General features: G+C 39.2%; 1 protein-coding gene across 2 annotated transcripts in view; it reads right to left on the bottom strand.

Moving 5' to 3' along the window:
- WDHD1 (WD repeat and HMG-box DNA binding protein 1) overlaps nt 1–22208 on the bottom strand; it is a 48508-nt gene that overhangs the window by 16359 nt on the left and 9941 nt on the right. Inside the window, exons 1-12 of one of the 2 annotated variants that reach the window (XM_054026874.1) lie at nt 19952–20029; nt 18410–18561; nt 14011–14122; nt 13370–13420; nt 12323–12418; nt 10586–10678; nt 9519–9625; nt 4477–4618; nt 4095–4293; nt 3723–3907; nt 2653–2837; nt 815–1056 (exon numbers count right to left, since the gene is read on the bottom strand). In XM_054026874.1, the coding sequence (XP_053882849.1) occupies nt 815–1056; nt 2653–2837; nt 3723–3907; nt 4095–4293; nt 4477–4618; nt 9519–9625; nt 10586–10678; nt 12323–12418; nt 13370–13420; nt 14011–14115 (1405 nt within the window). In that variant the 5' untranslated portion in view covers nt 14116–14122; nt 18410–18561; nt 19952–20029. Of the gene's footprint in view, nt 1–814; nt 1057–2652; nt 2838–3722; nt 3908–4094; nt 4294–4476; nt 4619–9518; nt 9626–10585; nt 10679–12322; nt 12419–13369; nt 13421–14010; nt 14123–18409; nt 18562–19951; nt 20030–22208 lie in introns of those variants that run through there. The other variant, XM_054026873.1, reaches the window with a different exon arrangement.

Raw genomic sequence — 22208 nt, 5'->3', positions numbered from 1 at the left:
CAGAATCTGATGGTAAAATGCATCTTCCTCTTTCTGAGCTCATTTTAAATATAAAGTTTTTAATTGAACACTTACCTGACTAATTCTATTTCAGGTCCATGCCTTAATTCCTAGGTCAAATAACTGAGAGCCCAATTCTGATCTCAGATATGTGGGTACATATTGTGTGCATCTTATAAGATCAGCTACAGCTCTTACAAGCACATGCGTAATATTTGTTTTTATAAACTACAGGGGCAATTTGCTCCCGTGTATCTGAAATCCAAGTTGGATCGTGGCTATCTTACAGTTATGATCCTCTCCCCTCAAACTTAGCCAATTATCAAAACATTTCATTTGTTCCTGCCTAGCAATTAAATGTCTATAGCATAGTCTTCTTCAGAATTCAAGATATTTTAAGTGATAGATGTGTATAAATATGCAATGAGGCCAACATTTGCAAACTTGACTGCCTAAAATTTCAAGCAACAATTTTTTTTGCTGATTTTCACAAGTGTTGAGCACCTACAACTCCAACTGAAGTCAATGGGAGCTGTGCATCCTTAGCACCTTTCAAAATTAGGTTACTTATTTTTAGGTGCCTAATTTAAGACACTCGAGTTTGAATATGTAGGTTTTATTTTGTTTAATGACATTTGTGGGTTTGCAGCAATCAAAGGAGTAACTGGTGGAGGAGGAGAGAGGAAGCACAGAGTGAGGAAAAGAAAAGAAGAACTGGTGACCATGCACAATAAACCAATACTTGAAATCATTAACAAGAGATGGTAGGGATTTAAAACAAACCAAAAAAAGAGTATGAGAGGAAGAAGAGTACCTCTGTGATAAATAACCACAAGCTGCTCTCCATGTCCCGCCATTGACACCACTGGACCAGGGAGACTGAAGATCTCTTTCTGAACTCCACCAATTGTAAACACACGAGTTAGCATGGCACTAGTGGCACAAGCAGCCCAGCCCTGACCCAGACAAATAGCTTCAATATCTTCATCCTTTGGCATATCTACTGTCCATTCCTTGTTGGAATCCCAAGAGCTAAAATGAACGCAATGAAGCTTGCTAAAAAATAAGAGGAATAAAAGGAAAACATTTAAACATTTAAATCTGAAATAGACAGCATGACTTAAAATACACCGTTCACTTACCTGTGCTCTGTAAAGTTTTATTGTTTTCTGAGACTGGGGATTACTTACAATTTGCAACTATATCAGATAAGTGAAATGGCATGATACTTGCAGATTACCATTTATAATCCTATTGCTCAGTGACTGATCATCCAATTCAATTTGCAGCTTCAGAAATCCAAGCTTCAGAAATCCAGATTCTTCAAAAGCATGATGTGGAATCTGATTGGAGTCTATGGGTGGGATGTTCAGATGCGCTGAGCAACTCCAACTCCAATTAAAATTAATGGGAGCTGAGGGTGCTAACCACGCCTGAAAATCAGGCCCTACAAATCTTGTCACATTTTCCTGATGAATTCTGTTGTTTTTTTAATTAAAACTTTTAGTTTTTAAAATTTAAGCTTTAAGAGATAGACATAAGCAAATTGCTTTAAAAATTTCAATTTGATGAGAGTTTATTTGCATGAATAGTTCTATTCAGTGCTGCAAGGATATAAAAAAAAATAAAAAAGACAGACAACTCCCACAGATATCTGTCAGAGGTAAGTAAGATCTACCCAGGGATAGGGCTACATGTTTAGGGTTTGATCCCTGTGTCCATGATTCATTACTGCCCATTATATTCCTGATTGTCATTTAAAAGTGGAATTCCAAGTGCAACATCTTTCATATGGCAAATTTAAAAATACAGCCACTTTAGAGTCCTGTTACATTCAAACACCAGAAGGCAAAAAAGGCAGACTCCCAAGTGTTTGACACGGTACCCCAAGTGTTTGACACACTTTTGAAAAAGCCTTGAAAAACTTACAGGTTTTTCAGAGCTCCTATAACTAGTAGATGCTGATCACATTTTATAAATTAAGAGCTACATTTTGGCTAGTTGTACATGGACGAACTGGGTGAGGAAATGGGTAGAAGATCCTTCTCTCCCCAAAACACTCACTTAAGAATCAGGCAGAATGTTATCGCTATTACTCCTGAAGTGTAAGGGAGAACATTCTAGCATGCCCAGCTGCTGTTGGAAAGCATGTACTGCACGTTTCATCAGCAGGTTCTAAGAAGCACTAGAGAGTGCACAACTTAAGTCATTCTGTCAGTGTGTGCCCTGCAGCTAAAATGCATCTCCTCACCAATGCTCAGACACAATAGCTTTCTATCATCACTCCTACTACTGCAGAGAGAAGTAACAACCAGGCCAACAGTACCTTATCATGCATTATTGACTTGAGGGGATTGAAATTCTGTCATTAGTATGTACAGTTTCTCTTGAGACATCAATGCATTAAAATCTTCCAATATACACTTGGAAAGACAGAAGAACTTCAAACAACAAGAAACAAAGAAAAGCTAACTGCACTACATAAAGTATTAGGATACTCCTTAAATCTACATAGTGGAAGGATGTGAAAATCTACCACCAATTTTTTTTTTTTTAAATCAAGAACCAAAAAGTTATAACTACAAAGAGCTCTTCGAACATGCTGACTTTAATTCCACAGTACAGTTTCCATGCAGATGCACTACAGTTTACCTTGCAAGTTCCTCTGTGCTCTCACATGCCAACAGGATAGCTTCACTGGAGAGATCAGCCATTGTGTGATTCAGAGAATTTGGCAAGTGTGTTGCATGATGTATAGAGGTATCGTGAAACTCCACATCTATAGCGTTGTCTTGCTCATCATTATAACAACGAATAATACCAATAGAGTTCCACACCTGTAAGACAAAAGGTGAAGAATATGAGCAATTCCAAAGAAGCTAGTTAAATTATTCACACCTATGAACAGCTTAAAAAGTTTTTTTTTTTAATCAAATTCATGGCTCCTGAATAAAAATATAACTGGCTTTCATCTGTAGAAACCCATCCACCCAGAGTGGCTGTGGCTGTCAGCTGCCCCCCTGCTCCTCCCTATGGCCGGAGCTAGAGCTGTCCCCCCTCCCCGTGACTCCCAGCAGCTGGAGCTGTCAGCAGCCAGGCCTGGAGTTGGCACTGTCCGCCCCCTCCCCCCCCATAGCAGCAGGAACTGTCAGTCCCCACCTCCCCACCACAGTGGGACCTGGGCTGTCAGTCCCCACAGCAGTCAGCCTTTCCCCCCACCCCAGTTATTTTTAGTAAAAGTCATGGAAAGGTCGCAGGCTTCCGTGAATTTTTGTTTATTGCCCACAACCTGTCCCTGACTTTTACTAAAAATAACAGTGACAAAATCTTAATCTTAGTCACAGTTGAAGATAAACGATTTAAAAGAGTATTTTATCTAGAATGCAATAGCACAGGTACAAAATGTCATATTTTAATTTTCCCTTAAAACTAAATATTGTGTCTACATCAAAATAAATAAAAATAGGAACTTCTAACTCATGTATGATTTGGGCAAGTTATTTAACCTCTCTACAGCCAAGTTTCTCCATGTGTAAAATGGGGATATATATATATATATATTTATTATTTAGCTTCAGAGTTATGTCAAATTTTACAGCTTTCCAAGATAACAGTAAAAAATTTGATTTTAGTCTTAGACAAGTCAAACAAGAAGTAGTGTAATTAATTACTGAAGAAGTTATCATACAAATCAACGCAGCCATAGATAAAATTAGACTTACCATGAAGCGGTGCGTGAGGTGCGAAGGGGTGGAACCAGACTGGAATGGCTTTTGTTGGGGGGTTGGCATTGGTCCGTCATAGAAAGGTCTTTGGGTGGTTGATACTGGCAGAACTGGAATGCTACCATCTTGGTCATTGTCATCATCTTTTTCAAGATTGGAATTAACTTTCATCAGTGCAGTATCTAGAAGGTAAAACTTTAATATCAGAGAATTACAATGGCAGATGAGATAGAAAACAATTAAAGAAAACACTAAAAACTGTGTAGTGTGATAAAACAGAGGCCATATTTGAACAGAGGATGTAGGTAAGACTCAATAAAACACTATCAGATCCTGAAAAAACATTATAAGAGCCAGTTCATTCTGTACCTAGTGAGTTCTCATCATCCTCTATTATTGCCCCTCGGTGTCTAGGATGGCCTGAAGCTAGCATGAGGTCGTCATCATCATCATCTTCCTCATTAGATACGACCTTTGGAGATGACCGTGGCTCAATCAGGTCTGTGTTTAAAAAGTCATCATCTTCATCAAAAAGATCATTGTAGTCCTTTGTCACTGCACTGGAGACCTAAAGTGAAATAACAGTCCTCAAAGAGCATTTTTCTGAACCTGGCATTCAGAAATTGGATTAGCTAATAACCAAACCAAACACGGGCTGAGTCTGCTAGAGCTTTGAGTTTTTATGTGCTCAGTCAAAATAAGAATGATTGCTTAACCAATACAGATGAGGGTTAAGTAATATTTTTATTACCTTGCCACTTGATTTCTTTCCATCTCTATTACAAACATTCTCAAGCAGCCCCAGATTTCCTTCAGTGTCTGTATATGCTATTTGCCCACCTTTGGGGTGCCATGCCAGCCCACAAATGGTGTAACCTTTCTCATGTTTCATCCTAAAAACAAAAAATGTTTTTAAGCTTCTTAAGGTAGGAACCTTCATAAGTGTATTCTGCAAAGTTCTAGTGCTCCTTGGCACTATAAAACAACATATAGATAAATGTAGCAACAACAAAATTAAAAGGTGCAGAGAAGGGCTACTACAATGATTAGAGAAATGGAGAAACTGCCTTATGACAAGTATCAGAGGGGTAGCCGTGTTAGTCTGAATCTGTAAAAAGCTTATGCCCCAATACTTCTGTTAGTCTTAAAGGTGCCACAGGACCCTCTGTTGCCTTATGACAGGAGACTTAAGGAGCTTGGCTTGTTTAGCTAAAAAAAAAACAAAGGCTGAGGGAAGATATGATTGCTCTCTATAAATACATTAGTGGGATAAACAACAGGAAGGGAAAAGAGTTATTTAAGTAAAGGGCTAATGTTGGCACAAGAACATATGGATATAAACTGGCCATCAACAAGATTAGGCTTGAAATTAGACAAAGATTTCTTACCGTCAGAGGAGTAGTGTTCTGGAACAGCCTTTCAAAGGGAGTAGTGTGGGCAAAAAAAACTAACTTGTTTCAAGACTGAGCTTGATAAATTTATGGAGAAGATGGTATGATGAGGTTGCCTCCAATGGCATACAGCACATCCACGACTGCTATTACCAAATATCTCCAAGGGCCACAAATGGGACTTTAGATGGGGAGAGTTCTGGGGGAGAGAATTTTTTCCCATGTGTCTCGCTGGTCAGACTCGCTCACATGCTCAGGGTCTAACTGATCGCTGTATTTGGGATTGGGAAGGAATTTTTCCCCAAGGTCAGATTGATAGAGATCCACAGTGGGTTTCGCCTTCCTCTGCAGCATGGGTCACTTGCTGGTTTGAACTAGAGTAAATGGTGGATTCTCTGTAACTTGAACTCTTTAAAAATCAAGATCTGAGGACTTCAATAACTCGGCCAGAAGTTATAGGCCTATTGCAGGAGTGGAGGGTGGGGAGAGGGCCAGATCTGTGGCCTGTGATGTGCAGGAAGTCAGTCTAGATCAGGAATACTCAATTAGATTTACCCATGGGCCAATTTGAGAATTTTATGACAAGAGGCAGGCCATTAGTGCAGAAGGCTAACAACACAGAACAAAACTTCAGCTGCCACTAAATAAAGACATAAGTATTAGTGTTTCTTTTAACAAAATGTATAAATCAACATGATTGCCAGAAACAAAGGTAATATCTAATGGGAGAAGTGACATTGACGATCTCTGGCAAGCTTTGTGAAGAGTGTTTTGTAGGAGGTCAGGGCAAGGCACACGCACTGTTGAAGATGCTCATCTGTCAGGCAATTGCAACGTTGTTTTTTTATAATGTTCATGGTAGAAAACCCAGATTCGCAGAGGTATGTTGATCCAAACATTGTTAAAAGATAGATGGCTAGATCCTGGCTATTCTGAAACTGCTCAGCATATTGAGTCCAGAAATCACAAGTCCCACTTCTCTGAATTTTGCCTTCAAGACATCTGAGCTCTGGTGCCTTACAATTTCTAACTGAAGGGAACCTTCATCAATTAAATCAAGAATGTTCTTTGCTTTAGAAGGGCAAGGTCCATCAGCAGAAACAACAAACAGATGACATAAATAAAAGCAAATCCATTGGAATTTTAAAATTCTCAAATCACATTTTAAAATTTTCAATCAGATTGCTTAGGAATTCTTGGATCGTTTTCATTGAAGTTTCATCTGTAACAACAACATGCAATGTGGGAAAATGCAGCATTTCCCGTTAAGTCTGTCTGAAAGATTTCACGATTCCTCTGAAAGGCACACACCTTTTCAAACAGATCCCCGACACTGCTTGCATGGCCTTGGAGCTGCAAGCTGAGGGAATTCAAGTGACCAATAATATCGTACAGAAAAGTTACCTGTGACATAGAGGAGACATCATTTATAAATTCCAGGAACTCGCAAGCCTTGGTATTGTGGTTTGAAAGAAATTTTATTATTTCTTTTTGAAGTGCACAACACTTCTCCAACATGCACCTCCTACTTAACCAGTGAATGTCGTTGTGCTGCAACAGGTCACTGTATTCAGCTGAAACGTCTTGTAAAAAAAAGCTTTAAAAAGACTATGTTGCAAGCTAGAAGTTGAGTGTATGTAGTTCATTAATGTCATCACAATACCCATTGTCTGGGGACTTGGAAAAAAAAAAAAACAATTTACTGCATAGGACAGTCTGGTGAATGAAGCAGTGAAGTGTATTTAATGAAGGGTGTATCGCTGCCAAACGTGAAGCAAAGCCCTTTTCTTTCCCTGCCAATCTGTAACAATCAAATTTACTTTCTGCAGATTTAAACCATTTTTTTCAAAAAAGCCTTTTACCTTTTCAAAAATGATCTCTCCTGTGGAGTAGGATTCTAATGATTTTAAGCACAAAAATTCTCCCTTGAAAATTTCACCATTATAAAATCTAACAAGCAGTGATAGCTGGACAGTTTCACTTAAATCGCTTGATTTGTCCACTGAAAGAGACATGTATTTGGCATTTTTTAAATCAGAAAGAAGTGCCGACAAACAATCCTCGTAAATTACCTCCAATCTTTGCACTGCCGTGGAATCAGACAGGAGAATTTGCTTCATATGGTTCACATTGTCATCTTTGTTTTTATCTCTGGCAAAAAGCTCCTCCAGCATTTCCAATGGCATTTCTTCAAAAGCTTGGCACCCAAGAAAGGGTTTTTCTTTTTAGCTAGTACCAATATTACCCGAAGAGAAGCAGCTGTTGCTTTTTCCTGTAGTCGCTGATGTTGTGAGAATGACATTTGAAATGTGATACGAAGACTTCAGATTTTCAATTTTGTCACGTCTTGCAACACTGCCAGGAGGCTAGGCCGCGTTGAAGTTACTGTGCTTTGATTCAAAGTGTCACCTCACACTGATGACCTTACAGATGGATACAGTGGTTTGGCATATTAAACGCAAAGGTTTTGCGTTTAAACGAGGAAAATCAGCTGTCCAGTTTGGGTTAAAAGCTTGGTTTTTGCTGTCGACTTTGCAATGTTTACTCCCACTCGCATTCATTTTTGGCTTCGTTTCCATCATTAATGAAAAAATGGGCAGCATCCTAGCTCAATCATAGCCAATGCTATCATGAGAACTTAGGATCCGGTAAGCAGTGCTTAATTTGTGCCAGGGAATGCTGGGGCTCAGCCCTGGCACCTCCGGACTCCCAGCCAGCAGCTGCCCAGCTCCGGCTGCCCAGCTCTTAAGGCAGCGCCATTGTCAGCAGCAACGCAGAAGAGTGGCACTACCATGCCACCCTTACCTCTGTGCCGCTGCTGGTGGCAGCGCTGCCTTCAGAGCTGGGCACCCAGCCCGTAGCTGCCCCTCTCCAGTCGCTTAATTTGTGCCAGGACTTGCTGGGGCTGAGTCACCTCAGGCAAATTAAGCATTGCAAGTAAATTACTTACTAAGTATCAGGGGGCAGCCGAGTTAGTCTGTATCCACAAAAACAACAAGGAGTCCGGTGGCACCTTAAAGACTAACAGATTTATTGGGGAATAAGCTTTCATGGGTAAATAAATCTGTTAGTCTTTATGGTGCCACTAGACTCCTTGTTACTTACTAAGGAAATCACAGGCAAAGGATAGGCAGCGGAACATATTTTTAAGGTGAGCTGGCGGGTTATACAGGAAGTTTTGTCAGGCCTGCAGGCCGCCTACTGAGTATCACTGGTCTAGATGATCACGATGGTCCCTTCTGGCCTCAAAGTCTATGAAGTGAAGTGAAGTTAGCAGAAATATGTAATATAGCACCTAAAAGTTCTTCTTTTCGTATGAAGAAAATCAATTAGAGTTTTAAAACAATTAATAAATCAGAATTATATTCATGAAATGATAATTTCCCACTGTAGGTGGAAAAAGAGAAGTAATTCCCCAGCAGACATGTCCTTTTGAATTGTCCAGTTACAATAGCACACACAGCTGCTCTCGTGAATCATATTTGACTAATTAGCCCTTTGCCTCAAATGTCAAATGGATTAAGTCTCCTCTCTCCCTTTGTTCTCATGTAAGTGTCCTTCTATGAATCATCAGTGTATAATCTTCCTGGGCTCCTAACATGTATTTTAAAAGTAATAATCATGTTTCTTATCTGACTTATTCACATGCAAAACCCCTCCCTCCTCCTCACTTCATCATACTTATGGAACAGAGATACTTTACTAACAAGACAGTAGCACAATCAGGTTCTGCCTTTTCTCCTTTGGGGCAAAGGAGAAAAAGATTCATCAAGGAGTCAACCACTCTATTTCCCCACTTCCTGTTTTAAGTATCCCATTCTTGAAAAAATGCATCACAAGAGCCATTGTTCTTGCCCTTTCGGGAGGCTCAAAGCTATAGTCCCCTCACAGCCTGTCACAACACTACTCTTTATAAATTAACCGAAGGATGAAGGTGAGTAATAAAATGCATCACCTTATCCACTGAGGGCTAGATAGTGGTATTTAGTCATAAACTCACACTCGGGTCCCTGCCCCAGAAGAATTGCCAGGAGGCATTCTGACTCAAAGTGAGAATACCTCCCAGAGAGGTTATCCTGAGAGGAAAGCATGGTGCACACTGCACACTGTGTGTACATGTGTGATGATACCTTGGCTTTGCCTACTCCCCTCCCTCTTTCTGGGAAGTTGCTCCTGGTGAGGGGAAGAGGTAAAGTATCTCAAGCAGCCCCTGAGCTCCCTTGAGTGCACGAGAAAGTGGAATTTTTTGTAAATCTAAATATATATCTTTTTAAGAGCTTTCTATAAGAAAATTATGTATCTATTTACATGGACAAAGTCTAAAAATAAGGGATAAGAAAAAACTCCCCTTTGTAAAAACAATAGATAAATATTTATATATTGTATGGAAAGCAATGAATACCTCTCCACGCACTCCTGGGTGTCCACGTTCCAAACTGCTATACAACCATCGACACTTCCAGCTGCCACATACTGTCCGCAGGGAGACCAGGTCACAATACTCAGAGTCTAGGGAAAGTAGACATTACTATTAGTTGCGTGCTGACAATGTTCTTGGTCCTGTATAGTAAAATAGACATCTATGAAAAAGATTAAGAACTTTTAGCAAACTGTATCCAGCTGTCCGTGGGAGGATTTTTTGCTACCCTCGTATAAGAGCCACTCTTTAAAAATCAGCACATTTTTTTATTCCTTTTCATTCAGAGTACTTATTTTTAGTCACTTCATGCTGTAGAGAAGTGCAACAAAGTCTGAGTTTTTCAAATGTCCTGCAACACATGGACAGAAGTAAAATGCATTTTGCAACTGCAAAAAGCAACCATTTTAGGTGGAGTTATGTACGCATAAAAGACTGTTTTATATTTTAATATTTGAAAGACTATTAAGATCTGTTCCATTGACGATTCTCCCAGTGATTTACACATGTACTGTACCAAGACTCTTGTAGGCCTAGGTACACATATATCTAAATTACTATGTAGGTGAATTAGCATTCTTCTACCCAGCGATCTCCAAAGACGTGATGTTATAAGACAGAGGATAGCAAAGTTGCTATTTCCCTACTATGTAGGCAGATTTCAATTCATCAAAATATAGAGTAGAATAATGAAATCTCTACTATGCAAGCAAGCAAAGAAATATTTCTAACAGTTCTTTTTGTATGAAATCTATTTGGAACAAACATCTGGAACAGATGTTCCCAAACTCAGGCCCACAGAGATCTGGCTGGTTACATGGTGCTGTCTCTCCTCTTGATTTTCTACCACATTGCATCCAAGGATACTTCAAAACACTTTATATAGAAAAGTAATATTAGGAAAGTATCTAAACTACTGCTGTAGATTCCACAAGATTGCAAATGAGAGGGAAATTGACCTGGAGGGTAAATGTCCATGAGACAATTTCTAAGAGGATGTGTTTCACCCTATGACAAAGTTTGCAAACCTATGATTTAGGGCACGCACTTACCTGAGTAATGAAATTATCTGAAAGATCAAATTGATTATCCCAAGTTTCTCTTCTGTACAGTTTAACAACTTTCTCAACTGGAACTGCTAGTAACTATTTAGGGGGGAAAAAAGTGTTAATTTAGGACAAATCAAATTTAAACAGTTTATTTTTATTTCACGTTTCCTGTCCCATTCAAATAAGGCTAATTACAGCAGCCAGCAAGCAGTGTAGTTCCTTTATTCAGAAGGGATATTATAGTTGTAACTGCCAAAACAGCCAATCTGACACAGTATCTTTTAATTAGCATCTCAACATTGTTGATTGATACAATAAAGACAGATAAAACATTGTGAATTATATTGGAAATTTCAAGAAACCGTAAGTAAGCATATTTGAGCACAGCAGTTTGTATTTTAATCTGCATTTATTTCTGGCAGAAGGATGAAGAGGCTGACCACTGACCCTGAAAATTACAGAAATTCTAACTTTTGGAACAGCTAGCAAAATTTATAAATAGTTTTCAACTGCTTATAAATAAAACTTCCCCCCCATGGACCCCTTCAAAAGTTGATATCTATAAAACCTTTTGAGCTGATTTATTAATATCTTATACTTATATTGTAGATAATATTTTATATATAAATCTTTGAATATTTGATTCCTAAACAGGATAATTTCACCCAATTCAAAGAGTACAAAAAAACAAGGAAAAAAACAAAGTTATTGCCAGTCACCCCATAGACTACTGTAGGTCAAAGTACTTCTTACATTATGTCTAAATAAGAAAAATAATACATTTGTTTACATTTCAAAATATGAATGCAATATAGATTGTTCTGCCAATCAAAATTGTTACTGTTTTAGAGTTGTATACAAATTGTATACCTGTAGAGCAACGTGCAAATCTAATGGACTGTAAGTGATATTGAAGCAGGCACAAAAGGGTGATACATGGTCTTCTGCACCACTTAAGCCTCCTGGCACCAGAGCTAGTGGACATGGGCTAAGAGACTCTACATAAAGCCTCAGAACAAGATGGCCTGAAGTGGATTATTCAGACAAGGTTTGTGAGGGGACAATGGAAATGCACTTATGCAGATCCAGTGGATGGGAACCCCAACATGGGGTGTAGAAGTTGCAACCATTTTTTCAGATCATAAGCTGGAAGAGAGGTTTTCCCGTATCTCCCACTTTCACTTAGCTCCCTGTCCAAAGCCCCTTTACTATGGCTATGTACAGGGTAAGTGTCACATTATATATACATTTTATTTGTAATGTAACAATCAGCACTTCTTCATTCACACTAAAATCAATTTTATTCTTCTGTTGAAAAGACAGTAACTTATTATTTAAAAGGCTTGTTTATTTATTCAATAGAAATTATTCACAGTATAAAGTTTACTTACATGAAAGAACGACTGAACCACTTTGATACCTAGTAGTGAACAAAGAAGTTATTTCCCCACCAACAGGGTTCCTTCCTGTTCAGCATAACTTGAATATATAATACTGTATCAGGCTGACAGCTGGAGTATTGCCAGCCTCACTTTGGCACTGGCTATACAGTACTTTAACAAGTATCCATTTCCAGGTTTTGTTGTTTTTTTTTTTAAATAATTTCATCAAACAAACTTTTCTTATTTTTTGGTGTTGGGATATGGATTGGCCTGGATTAAATTCCGTTGTTAACAATCAATGTGCCAACTACTCGCAGAGAGAGGACTAATACAGACAGCAAAACAATGTGTCACTTACCTTCCCACTTTTAGGCTGCCAGGCAAGCCTACATATTGATTTAGCATTTATCACATCGTTACACTTCTGCAGCAGTGGCCAGCTTGTCACGCATGTCTGAAAACAGAATATTTAGGAACTAGGTTCTCTACATTGCAATTGCAAAAATCCTTCGGTATTATAAAAAAGAAAGTCTTAAAAGTGGAGTGTGGGGAAAAGAGGTAATTATACTAGAATTGTGGAAGGGAGTAATATCTCTCACCCAAATATGATAGTAAGTCTGTCTTACTATTATTATTATAAAAAACCATGCCCAGGTTTTATAACTTAGTGAAAATATTTTTATAAAAGTATAGCTACTTATAAAATATAGCATAATGTCTCAGACCAAACGCAAACCTTTCATTTTTAGTTAAATGTGGTACAAATCAGATTGGTTATTCTACCTGATTAATACTTTGTAAAACCACAATGATTTTAATAGGGTTGGACAGGGTGTGTGTCAAGGCAGGATTTGACCACAGCAATAAAAAAAGGGTTGTATTGTTGTGCCCCATATTACTGCTTATACATTAAAATGCAAATCACAGCTATGATCTCAAAACATTGCATACGAAAAGTTACAGTACCAGCATAGCTATACGAAAGGCATCCACAATCATAGATTCTAATGCTAGGTCTGACAATTTAGGTATGTATTTGTCTTAAAAATTAGCAAATCACAAGGATACTACTCAATCCTGCAATCAGCCCATGTATAATTACTCCCATTTGGAGTCCCATTGTAGAGTCAATGGGACTTAAGCAAAAGTAATTCTAGACACAACTCTGCAGGATTGGGCCCTAACTCCGGAGAACTACATTATTATGAGCTTTTGTTAGCATTAAACCTACAAATTAGATTTCATCTGAATTAGGATTTTAAAAATATTTATCTTTTCCATTTATTGCCAATACACCAATTCTGACACATCCAAAGACAAAACGCATTCTTTTAGTTAAGACCATTCTTTTGTAAAATACACACAGTAAAATCTAAGGTTTAACTCCAAAAGATTAGCATTTTACCTGATCTGAGATTTTCCATACTCTGACAGACCCATCACAGCTTGCTGATGTCTATATAAGAAAGAGTAGTTTTTAAAATGTCATCAACAATTCGCAGTAAAAGTAGCAAAAGTCATGCTTAAAAGCTTAAGAGGTGTACAGCCAGCAATATAGACACATACTATATGAACAGCCTTTAAACAAACTCACAATAAATTGTATATGATTTATATTTTTTATATTAAATAAAATATAAATCATCGTTTGAAAATATATGAAACTCTTGTTCATTCCAAAGCTTCTGTATTTACAAATTCTTATCAATGAAATACTTAAAATTAGATGTCATTTTTTTTTTTAAAAAAATCAACATTTTGTTTTAAATTATATTAGTGGATCAACTTCTCCTCTCAGCAGTAAGGACAATACAAAAATTTCACATTGAGAATGTACATGTAGGAAAGTAAAGCTAAGGTTATTGGAGACAGTTTGATATTCACAAGATCCTTTTGATGGGCCATGCTCAGTAGACAAATTAAAAAGAAAAATGACCTCTGTGCCTCTGGACCATTTTATGATTGAAGATCCCATAAGAAACATAAAATATGAACTGCTGGAGGAAAAAGTAATACAAGGTAGAAAGTGACAGGAAAATGTTTTACCAGAAAAGCATCTTGGGGATCAAAAGACAGACTTAGGACAGGGGCATCATGTCCTCTGAATGTTTTCTGTTGGCTGCTATCTGTCACCTCCACAACTTTGACCATAAAATCACTGCAGATGAGAGAAATGCACTTAATTAACCAGATTATTTTAATACTGACTGGCAGGCCTTTATTCTGCTTTGATTGAAGTAAATGTGAGTTCTATCTTATTGATCATTGAGGGATAGGGTGCTTTTTTAATCACACTTATCACTGTAGAATCTATGCAAAAATATAAGTCTTGCCATTTACTGCAACGGGAGCAGAAGCAGGCCATCAATATCAGAATAGAATAACTTTTCCCCTAAATTAAAGAGGAAATGGAATGCTTTAATAAGAAATCATGTATGTATCATAGTCACACCAACCCACTCCATATTAATAACTATATTATTATGTAATTTTAGACTAATATCACCTAAATCTGTATTTTGGCTATTGAAAAGTAGATATTTATATTTTATCATTACCACAACTGATTGACTTATCTTGTTAAATAGCTGCTATATATGCATATTAAGCTTGTTTGCTAAAAATTGTTATGAAACTTTAAAATATTTCATTGAAAGAATGCATTAGCTAATTTTCAAATATCTGGATTTTTTCAGTATTATAGATTCATAGATTCTAGGACTGGAAGGGACCTCGAGAGGTCATTGAGTTCAGTCCCCTGCCTGCATGACAGGACCAAATACTGTCTAGACCATCCCTGATAGACATTTATCTAACCTACTCTTAAATATCTCCAGAGATGGAGATTCCACAACCTCCCTAGGCAATTTATTCCAGTGTTTAACCACCCTGACAGTTAGGAACTTTTTCCTAATGTCCAACCTAGACCTCCCTTGCTGCAGTTTAAGCCCATTGCTTCTTGTTCTATCCTTAGAGGCTAAGGAGAACAAGTTTTCTCCCTCCTCCTTATGACACCCTTTTAGATCCCTGAAAACTGCTATCATGTCCCCTCTCAGTCTTCTCTTTTCCAAACTAAACAAACCCAATTCTTTCAGCCTTCTTTCATAGGTCATGTTCTCAAGACCTTTAATCATTCTTGTTGCTCTTCTCTGGACCCTCTCCAATTTCTCCACATCTTTCTTTAAATGCAATGCCCAGAACTGGACACAATACTCCAGCTGAGGCCTAACCAGCGCAGAGTAGAGCGGAAGAATGACTTCTCATGTCTTGCTCACAACACACCTGTTAATACATCCCAGAATCATGTTTGCTTTTTTTGCAACAGCATCACACCGTTGACTCATATTTAGCTTGTGGTCCACTATAACCCCTAGATCCCTTTCTGCCGTACTCCTTCCTAGTCAGTCTCTTCCCATTCTATATGTGTGAAACTGATTTTTCCTTCCTAAGTGGAGCACTTTGCATTTGTCTTTGTTAAACTTCATCCTGTTTACCTCAGACCATTTCTCCAATTTGTCCAGATCATTTTGAATTATGACCCTGTCCTCCAAAGCAGTTGCAATCCCTCCCAGTTTGGTATCATCCGCAAACTTAATAAGCGTACTTTCTATGCCAATATCTAAGTCGTTAATGGAGATGTTGAACAGAGCTGGTCCCAAAACAGACCCCTGCGGAACCCCACTTGTTATGCCTTTCCAGCAGGATTGGGAACCATTAATAACAACTCTCTGAGTACGGTTATCCAGCCAGTTATGCACCCACCTTATAGTAGCCCCATCTAAATTGTATTTGCCTAGTTTATCAATAAGAATATCATGCGAGACCATATCAAATGCCTTACTAAAGTCTAGGTATACCACATCCACAGCTTCTCCCGTATCCACAAGACTCGTTATCCTATCAAAGAAAGCTATCAGATTGGTTTGATACGATTTGTTCTTTACAAATCCATGCTGGCTATTCCCTATCACCTTACCACTTTCCAAGTGTTTGCAGATGATTTCCTTAATTACTTGCTCCATTATCTTCCCTGGCACAGAAGTTAAACTAACTGGTCTGTAGTTTCCTGGGTTGTTTTTATTTCCCTTTTTTTTTTTTTTTTTTTTTTAATAGATGGGCACTATATTTGCCCTTTTCCAGTCTTCTGGAATCTCTCCCGTCTCCCATGATTTTCCAAAGATAATAGCTAGAGGCTCAGATACCTCCTCTATTAGCTCCTTGAGTATTCTCTAGTCCATAATTAAGAATACTATCAACTTTTAGGCCCCACAATAGCATCTTCACCCAGCATTGTCCCACACACTTAAAAAATAATGTAAAATTTAGAAGTACTTGAACAGATGTTTCTGATGTATGAAAAAAATAGAACACTAGTTAGAAACACCTGAGTCTCAAATTCAGTGGGGAATATATTTTAATGGTTGACATATGAACCACTTAAAATCAGAATTATAATGCACTTCCCTACAAATATCTCAATACCACTAGAGAATTGCAATCTACATAATCATTAAATAAATCTAACCCTGGGCATCAATCCTGCAGTCTTAAGCATAATCACAACTCTTTTCAGGATCACAGCCACAGTTTCTGCAAGATACCAAGGGCTTGTCTACACTGGATGGCAAAGCACTTTAAGGGGTGTGATTTGTAGAGTGCTCTAAGGCAGGGGTGACCAACCTGTGGCTCCAGAGCCACGTGCAACTCTCCAGAAGTTACTATGTGGCTCCTCGTATAGGCACCAACTCCGGGGCTGGAGCTACAGGTGCCAACTTTCCAATGTGCCGGGGGGTGCTCACTGCTCAACCCCGGGCTCTGCCACAGGCCCTGCCCCCACTCCACCCCTTCCTGCCCCCTCCCCTGAGCCTGCAGTGCCCTCACTCCTCCCTCTTCCTCCCAGAGCCTCCAGCATGCCACGAAACAGCGGATTGGGAAGTGGGGGGGATGGAGGGGGAAGCACTGATCGTCGGGGCTGCTGGTGGGCAGGAGGGAGGTGCTGGGAGCGGGGTAGGGGAGCTGATGGGGGGCTGCTGACGTATTACTGTGGCTCTTTGACAATGTACATTAGTAAATTCTGGCTCCTTCTCAGGCTCAGATTGGTCACCCCGGTGTTGAACTCTAGCTGCCCACCATAGACCCTGCTGGTACACTCTAAAAGGTACCTAGTTTGCATTAAAGGGGACAAAGTAGTCCCTCACTCTAGCACGGTATACACAGGGCAGTTAGAGCACAACGTTACAGAGCTCTTCAGATCACACCCCAGTGGAGTGCTTTGCCTCGCTATGTAGACAAGCCCTGAATATTTTAGTCTAACACAAAAAATAGCCATAGTAAGAAGTGTATAAGTTGTATTCATTCATATCCATATTACTACTCATGTTAGTATCTTTAGAACATGCCCTGCAACTTTAAAACGGAACAGTTGACGAAATTTACCTTTTAAACAGGGAGGGAGGCAGCTCAGAGCCGCAGCCCAGCCACGATAAGAGCCGGGCGGGCAGCTGTGCCGAGCTGCGGGGGACCCTCCACCTGCCTTGGGTGGGGGGCCCAAACAGCCCCCAGCTCCTGTCCCTGCCCCCCACCCAGGGAAGGTGGAGGACCCCAGGCTCCCTATAGCTGACAGCGTTGTCTTCCCAATCCGGCTCCGGCCAGGGGGGCGGCTCGGAGCTGCAGCCTGGCCACAGTAAGAGCCGGGAGGGCAGCTATGGGGAGCTGTGGCGGACCCTCCACCTGCCCTGGGCATGGAGCCCGAGCAGCCCCTGACCCTTGTTCCTGCCCCCAGGCCTCCCGACCAGGGCAGGTGGAGGATCCACGCCACGGTTCCTCACAGCTGCCCACCTGCTCTTACCGTCAAAGCCCTGCGCGGCAAACAAAATTTGTATCCGCATCCACGCTGGTATCTGCAGAAATGGTCCAAGGATATAAAGCAGATACCCGGGGATTTGCAGGGCTCTATCCATATGTTCTGCATTTAAGTGGAATGTACTGTCAACTCACAAGTTCTAGACTTAAAGTAATCATTGAGAGACTTGTGACAATTATGTATGGGCATTTGCGTTTGCAGTACTGGGTCCTTAAACTGTTAACAATACTATGATTCTTAATACAAAGTTAGTAACTAAAGCCCTGATCCTGAAATGAGCTCCATATGGGTGAACCCTTGTGCCTTCGCAAAGTAAGTCCCTGAAGAATATAAATTACATCTGGAAACTTGATGTTGTGGGGCAGTTATTTATGTGGCCCCAACCTCTCCCATAAAAGTTTTTCTTAATGGCCTCCTCCATTTGACCGTTTTCGTCTATGAAGACCTTTTGAGGCATTGTAAAATCTTCACAAAATGCAGATTAATTAGATGGCATTGCGAACAAAAGTCACATCCCAGGAAGTTGCTAATGTTCCAAATTTAGTGTGGCTATTGGCTTGTCCTGCATCAAGATCAAATTACCTGGATCCAGCAGCAATTTTAGTACCATCCCTGTTAAAGACAACATGGTTTGCATTCGTGGTGAAACGAGTCAGGATGCCATCAGGAGCTCCTTCGGGGAATGTATGAATCTGGACAGTATTGTTAGATACTGCAGTAACAAGTCTTCCATTCTACAAATAAAACAAATAAACTCTGGAATCAGTGGGTTAAAGAAAAATATTTTAGTCCAAGGAACAGAAAGCCAGTGATCTTTCCATATATAATCTTGAGTAGTTCCACAAGAGCTTCTGGTTTTAAAAAGGAGCAGTAGCTGGGAAATGTTCCTGACAGCTATATTTCTTCCTCTTCCCTCTCCTGCCCTCACCCACAAAAGAAATTAACAGAAACCAAGGAGAAAATTTTCAATTAACAAGTACAACCCTCCACACTTCAATGTTTTTAATTTGATAATATTACTTAACTATCTTCCTTAAACCAGTGGTTCTCAACCAGGGGTACAAATACCCCTGGGGGTACGCAGAGGTCTTCTGGGGGTCATCAACTCTAGACATTTACCTAGTTTTACAACAGGCTACATAAAAAGCACTAGCGAAGTCAGTACAAACTAAAATTTCATATAGACAAATGAGAAAGGAAGCAATTTTTCAGTAATAGTATGCTGTGACACTTTTGTATTTTTTATGTCTGATATCGTAAGCACGTAGTTTTTAAGTGAGGTGAAAACAAATCAGACTCCTGAAAGGCATACAGTAGTCTGGAAAGGTTGAGAACCACTGCCTTAAGCTATTTAAACAAGTTACTCCTTTAGGCCCCAATCCTGTAAAGATGTATTCACATGCTTAAATATTTGCTCTGTGAGCAGCCCCACTGGCTTCAGTGGGACTTCTCACAGTGCATAGTTACGCATGTGAATAGGTCTTTACAGGATCAGGGCCTTAGACCCAGGGTTGTCCCTAGCTATTCTAGGGCCCTACACAGCCCCCCCCCCGTGGGCAGTGCTGGCAAGGAGCGGGCCCCAGACCTCCGCGGGGGGGAGGGGGAACTTGGGGGACAGTGGGGAACCACCCCCCAGCATTCACCAGCGGCGCGGCTGGGGCCGGGTCTGCACTTCCCACCGCCGGGTGCTGGCTGCTGCAGCGCTCAGGAGAGTGGGCAGGGGCGGGAAGAGGCGGGGCTGGAGCAGAGCAGGGAAGGAGCGGGGGTGGAGGCCATGGGGAAGAGCCGCAGCAGGGGCTGAAGCAGCACGCAGCTGCGCAGGGCACCAGGAAATTTGGTGCCCTACACAGCTACATGCTTTGCGTATGGGTAAGGACGGCCCTGCTTAGAGCCTTGTGTCTTTACTAAAATAGTGAGCGTGAGAGTCAAGGAATGGCACTAATGAGCTCTAAAGAGATCCATTCTATCCTCTACACCTGGAAAAAGGGGATTATGAGGCCTTAACTGTGGAGAGTATGAAGCAGGAAAACAAGGAGGAATTCTCAGAGTTTTGATAGAGAAAAAAAGCTCACTTCCCAAAGGAAAAAAGTATAATCAAAATATACAGGCAGTCCTCGAACTTACGACACAATTGGCTCCTGAAAGTCATGTCAAATTGAAAATGTCTTAACTCGAATTTCCCATAGGAACGTCTGATCGAGCGTCGTAAAGTCGAAACACGATGACAATTTATAAACGTTGTAAGTGCCGTTTGTCGTAACTCGCACGTCGTAAAGTTGAGAACTGCCTGTATTTGGTTTTTATGTGCCACATGATCATGAGAGGGCGCCCTTGTCCCAAATTTCACAGACTAAATGCCATTAAGGAAAGCTTGATGGTTTGTCAGCCATAGTTTAACAAATGGCCAGTTTGCAGAAATACAAACCAGAAGATCACAACATTAATCTTTCCAATATTCCCTATTCAGAATTCCAAATGAATATATATGGTCAAGTGACATGGCAAATTTTACGGCAATCTTTTATGTTTATAGAAAAAATCTATTGTTAAGGGGAAAATGTATCATCCCTCTTCACGTTTGTGTGGCAGCAGGTTCAACAAATAATTTAAGTTATAGGCTATATAAAATACATAATTACAGCTGCCATGCATATTTCTCTCCAAAAGCAGAGTTACATAAAGTTTATGTTCAAAAATATAAATATTACAAAAATTATATATGCAGCAACACTCAGACTAGATAATCTGATGTGTGTTAAGAGATATCAATCAGACTGTACTTAACTGACTCAGACCTACTTCAAATTAAAAACCTTTTTTCCTTAAAGATAAATTATTTATGAGTGAATTAAGAATTAAATCTAATTTTTAAAACAAAATTACTGGAGTTAAGTCTTGGAAAATGTTTTTGAAACTCATGCTAACAAACTCAGACATACATTTTTGAAAGCAGTGGGCTATTTAATCCGAAAAAATAAAATCAGTATTCCTCAAAATTTTCCTGTTTTAGTAAATTTGTCTTGATAACATTGAGTTTTTGCTTATATAGTCAAATGTAGTCATTTTTTTTAATACACATATATCAATAATTGCTTACTCATTCCCCCCAAAAAGTTACCAAAATTTGATAGCAGATTTATTATTAAAAAAAAAGCATGTATCACTGCAAACTTGTATGCCACAAAAACTGTTTTCTATTTGAAGATTAATTACAAACTCCTGGGATAATTCTCTCATTTTCAAAAGATGCTGTAAAATGAGAGGACATTTCAGATTTTATACAAAAAACAAAACCCGAAGTATTTATGTAATACATTTTAATGTAGCATAAGAATAGCTTCAGACAAAGGAATTACTATGAAAATTCTCAAGACAAATATGTGAAGTTTTCAAAAGATGCATTAATGATGTACAGTTGACACCTGTTATAAGTGATGTAAGTCATCCTTATTTTAATTATCATATCCAAATAATCACTCCATCCATATTTATAAAAATATGAACTTCCTTCATAATGGATACAGCAAGTTATATTAGGCACTTTATGCTAGAGCAGATCAGTTAGATTACTAGAATAGGTTCTAATCAGCACTCCCACAAACTACTACTATTTGCAGTGGAAGAAGAATTCAAGATTCAATTTCTCTCTTACCTTTGAAAAGGTCAGAGAACCATCTTTTGGATACCCAAAAATCTTTAAAGCCAGACACCCAATGATTAGCAAGGGCACCATTAGGAAATGACTTCTGGAATGTAATTTTTGATCCATATAGCCAAATGACCACTACAAAGTCTGAGCATCATAATTAAATTACACTGTATATTAAAAATAATTTTCTGTTTCAGTTTCTCTAAGAGAGTTTAAAATCATGAAGTCAGAATATCCCGATGCGAAGAAGTGATAGATATGTACATTAGAGAAACTCAGGATGAGGAAAACTTCTGTAGTTCTTTACCCCACTGAATGGGGTAAGGAATAAATTGTCAAATCAATATACTCTAAAGCAGCGGTCAGCAACCTTTCAGAAGTGGGGTGCCGAGTCTTCATTTATTCACTCTAATTTAAGGTTTCGCATGCCAGTTATAAATTTTAATGTTTTTAGAAGGTCTCTTTCTATAAGTCTATAATATATAACTAAACTATTGTTGTATGTAAAGTAAATAAGGTTTTTAAAATGTTTAAGAAGCTTCATTTAAAATTAAATTAAAATGCAGAGCCCCCCAGACTGGTGGCCAGGACCCAGGCAGTATGAGTGCCACTGAAAATCAACTCGTGCCATAGGTTGCCTACCCCTGCTCTAAAGCATTTTAAAGTTCTTGAATGATTTATCTAAACTATAAACCAGATAGACATGTTCAACCAATTAGATGTTTCTAGTGA

This window comes from Malaclemys terrapin, chromosome 4 (assembly GCF_027887155.1).
Source record: "Malaclemys terrapin pileata isolate rMalTer1 chromosome 4, rMalTer1.hap1, whole genome shotgun sequence".
Lineage (NCBI taxonomy): Eukaryota > Metazoa > Chordata > Testudines > Emydidae > Malaclemys > Malaclemys terrapin.
This window is presented reverse-complemented; position numbering and strand designations above follow the sequence as displayed.